The sequence below is a fragment of the Helianthus annuus genome, chromosome 3 (genome assembly GCF_002127325.2).
Source record: "Helianthus annuus cultivar XRQ/B chromosome 3, HanXRQr2.0-SUNRISE, whole genome shotgun sequence".
NCBI classification, from domain to species: Eukaryota; Viridiplantae; Streptophyta; class Magnoliopsida; order Asterales; family Asteraceae; genus Helianthus; species Helianthus annuus.
The window spans coordinates 162,688,148-162,692,292 of NC_035435.2; the positions used below are offsets into that span (position 1 = coordinate 162,688,148).

Genomic DNA, 4,145 nt, shown 5'->3' on the forward strand with positions numbered 1-4,145 from the left:
TTAAACTTTGGAAAAGGTGGCGTTAGGGTATGGTTTCCAATCGCATAAACTGGAATATTTTTGCCATCACCGACGGTAATGTTTTGTGTATACACTTTATTGATATTAGAAGTGAGATTAGTAAGGTTGTTTGTCATTATACCTGTGGCGCCCGTGTCCATATACCAAGTTTGGTCCGGTGGATTAAGTGTGAAGGCGTTGAAAGCTTGATCAAGAGCGGTTGGGATGTAGTTGTTGTCTGTGGCAGTGTAGGCTTGTTGAGGGCGAGGGCCGAGAATTCCCTGTTGTGGGTTTGGGGTCAGTGGGCGCGATTGAGGGAGTGTGGGATAAGGACAAGGTGGGCTGGGCCAGAAATAACCGGTATGTTGTGGCCATGGACTGTTGCGGTTTGTTAAGGCAGTGGGTTGATTAAGCCAAGGATAGCGAGTCCATGGTGAGGTGGGGTTGGTTCTGCCACGGCCTCGACCGCGTCCGCGGCCCCGGCCTCGAGTGTTACGGGTGTTATACGGAGGAGGCTGTGAAGTGGCGTTTGCTGGCGGGTTGGTTTGTGGTTGAGATGGGTTCGTTGAGGTGTGCAAGGCGGTTTCATTCGCGACACGGTTTGCTTTGGTCGTTTCTTCAAGGATCAATTGAGAGCGCGCTTCGTAAAAGGAAGGAAACGGCTTGGTATTTTGTAGTATGGCACCAACAGTAGCGTATGCTTCAGTGAGACCAGTGACTAATTGAATCACCAGGTTTCGTTCGGAAACGGGAGAGCCAATGTTTGCCAATTGATCGGAGATTATCTTCACTTCTTGGCAGTACGCGGACATGTTTTAGAAAGAGGAAAGCTTAAGGTTTGAAAATTTCTGTTGTAACAACACGGAGCGTGTGGCTTGGTTGTCATGGAAAATCCGTTTCAAAGCGGTCCACGCATAACATGCGGTGGAATCGGGACGGATTATGGTACTTAGTATGTCACTAGAGATGGTGCCATAGATCCATTGTAGGACTATGGCATCCAGACGATCCCAAACATCATCGGTTTTATCGGTTTTGGCAGAATCTTTTTCTTTAGAAGGTTCGGTAGAAGTAGCAGCGGGAGGATCGGTTATGCGGGGAGAGAGGTGGTCGAGAACTTGGAACGCACGGCAATGTATCTTAAAGAGTTCAGCCCATGAGGAATATTGACTGGTTTCCATCTCGAGTGTGATTGGAATGAAAGTTTTGATGTTTGAGATGGTAATAGCGGGGTGGGTTTTTGGGTCCATGGTTTCGGTAATGCAAGAAAAAGAAGAAACAGAGGGTTAGTTGGTGATACAGAGGGCTGGACTTGCAATGAAAAAGAAGAACAGGAGAGAGGATCGAAAACAATTAGGAAAAGAGCTCTGATACCATGTTGAATGATGGAATATTTTCTCTGCCTCATTCCATATTTTACAAATGGTTATATAGTAATTACATTCAATGGCCTACTCTAATTTAGCTCCTATAATTATGCTATCTACAATAAACGTGAAGATACAACTGTTATACAAATTTAGCCATTAATTTAGTTCTATTCTAATAGGTTTAAATTGTAGTAAATCCGTGTTCGGCGGGCCTTAAACTCTTGACCTGAAGTGCAACAACATCTTAACTCCATTGTTTTGTTAATTGAACCCTACATCAGTCAATTTTTGTTCGATTGCATAAAGAATTTAATTTGCTTGTGCTTATCTAGAGACGACTGAACAGATATGACACCAAAATAAGAAGTAGTTTATTCGGTTGGCCAACCATGCTATTATATTAATTGAATGGCGCCGGTGACAAAACGCAAGTAAATTCAATCGACAAGAAAGCATTGTGAAATTGATAATTAAATCAAGAGTAAACTGCCATTTTGGTCCCTGTGGTTTGGCCAGTTTTACCACTTTAGTTCAAATCTCAAACTTATTACATCTGAGGCCCTGTGGTTTGCATTTTGTTGCCATTTTAGTCCAAAACTCAAATCAGGTCAGATTTCAAAAAAAAAAAAAAACCCTTCTTTTTGTCCTTTTCCTCAGGGGCATTTTGGTCTTTTTCTAACTAAATATTAATTAAATCTTTATCTATTTATAAGTTATTACAAGAAATAAAAAAATAACCTAAAAAACACATCTCTCTATAAAGTATCTGCATTCTCTCTCTCTCTCTCTAAACAAAATCTTACTCTCTCTCTTCTCTCTCTCAATAACTCGATCCAGATCCAGGATGAATCTCTCTCTCTAAACAAAATCTGACTCTCTCTCTTCTCTCTCTCAATAACTCGATCCAGATCCAGGATGAACAACAACAAAACATCCGTCGCCGCTGAGGAACAACCGTCGCTGCCTGAGGAACAACCGTCGCTGCCTTTGTCTTCGCCGGAACTGAATGAGAGAGAGTCAGATTTTGTGGTGAGTGTGTTGATGGAGGTTGTACTGACAGTGGATTTACGGTGATGGATGGTGAATAATAAAGGTTGTGGTGAAGGTGTGTTGATGGAGGTAGTGATCGGAGATGAGGTTGGAGAAGGTGATCGGAGATGATGGTGGTGCGCCGTGAGAGATGGTGGTTCAGATCTGCCGGTTTTGATGATGTTCTTGATTTTCTAGGTTTTGTTGGTATACAGTGTTGAATTCATTCTTGTTTTTCTGGGTTTTATTGCAAATATGATATTTGATATTTGATGATTTTGGGTTGAATTCGTTCTTGTTTTTCTGGGTTGAATTCGTTCTTGTTCTTGATCTGGGTTTTGATGATGATGTTTGGTTGATTTTGGGGAACGGTTATGGTGGCGGTGGTGGTGAGAAGGGGGAGGAGGCGGTGGTGGTGTTGCGACAGTGTTGCGAAGGGGGAGGAGGCGGTGGTGGTACTGGTTGCGACGGTGTTGACGGTGGTTGTTGGTTGACGGTGTTGACGGTGGTTGTTGGTGGATGAATTTGGGGGAAATGGATCTGAGTTTATTGGGTTTATTGATTAATGTAGGAAGTCAAAATGGGTTTATTGGGTTTATTGATTAATGTTTATTGTTTAATTAAAAATGTTAATAATAATTCCAAAATGACCAAAATACCCCTCCACAACAGGACAAAAAAGGGTCAGTAAATCAGTAAAAAATCAGACATTTTGAGTTTTGGACTAAAATGGCAACAAAATGCAAACCACAAGGCCCCAGATGTAATAAGTTTGAGATTTGGACTAAAGTGGCAAAACTGGCCAAACCACAAGGACCAAAATGGCAGTTTACTCTTAAATCAAAATGAATCATTGCTTGGTCATGATAAATTGGGTTCAACGATTCAATCCATAAATCGAACACACAATACAAATTAAATATGATCTCCGTGAATGCTTTACATGATGTCACCATCCTCCAAACACGAATTGGAATTGAAATTTGTATAGGAATTAGAATTTGAACATTCCAATTGGAATTGGAAATTGTTGGAATTAGTGGGAGGGGTAGTTAGGGGGTGGGGTGGTCATCACTCATCACTCACAACACCCAATCAAGTTCCGCCATGTCATTAACCATTATTTCATCACTCACAACCTTTTTTAGTGGCAACGGTCATCACTCACAACATCCAACAATAAACCCTCACACCCCTCACATGTTCCATCACTCAAACCTTATCACGAGTGAAGTTTTTCACGGAATCTATCCATCACTCGTGAACATTGCATGGTGGCGGTGGAAAACTTCAAAATTCCACGCGTTGAACTTGGCCCATCACGGAGCAAAAGCTACCGCCCCCAGTCCCTTTATCACTTGCAAAAATTTCATTACTCACAACATCCAATCAAATTCCGCCATGTCATCAACCATTATTCCATCACTCACAACCTTTTTTAGTGGCAATGGTCATGACTCACAACACCCAACAATAAACCCTCACACCCCCTAACATCCAATTATCACATAATAGCCCATAACGCGTGAAATATATCACGGAATCCTTCCATCACTCGTTGAATTATGATGGTGGCGGTGGTATGTTGCTATCCATCACTCGTTGAACTCACTCATCACGGACAAAACTTTCCCCACCCCGCCTCCCCTTAGAATCTGAATTCCATTTTTGTTGTCTTTGGTTGTCAAATGAATTGGAATCCATCACCTGGCACCCACAACCACCGGTTCGGGTCGAAACGGTTCG

The 4,145-nt window shown here is 42.2% G+C and overlaps 1 protein-coding gene across 1 annotated transcript; it reads right to left on the reverse strand.

The window, feature by feature from the left end:
* Positions 1 to 815: 815 nt before the first annotated feature.
* Positions 816 to 1,250, reverse strand: LOC110932424. Its single transcript, XM_022175760.1, has one exon. The coding sequence runs from the start codon at positions 1,248 to 1,250 to the stop codon at positions 816 to 818; it is 435 nt and encodes a 144-aa protein (XP_022031452.1).
* Positions 1,251 to 4,145: the final 2,895 nt, after the last annotated feature.

Coding starts and splice junctions, on each gene's coding strand:
- LOC110932424 (XM_022175760.1), bottom strand. CDS start 1,250: ATGGACCCAAAAACCCACCCCGCTATTACCATCTCAAACATCAAAACT.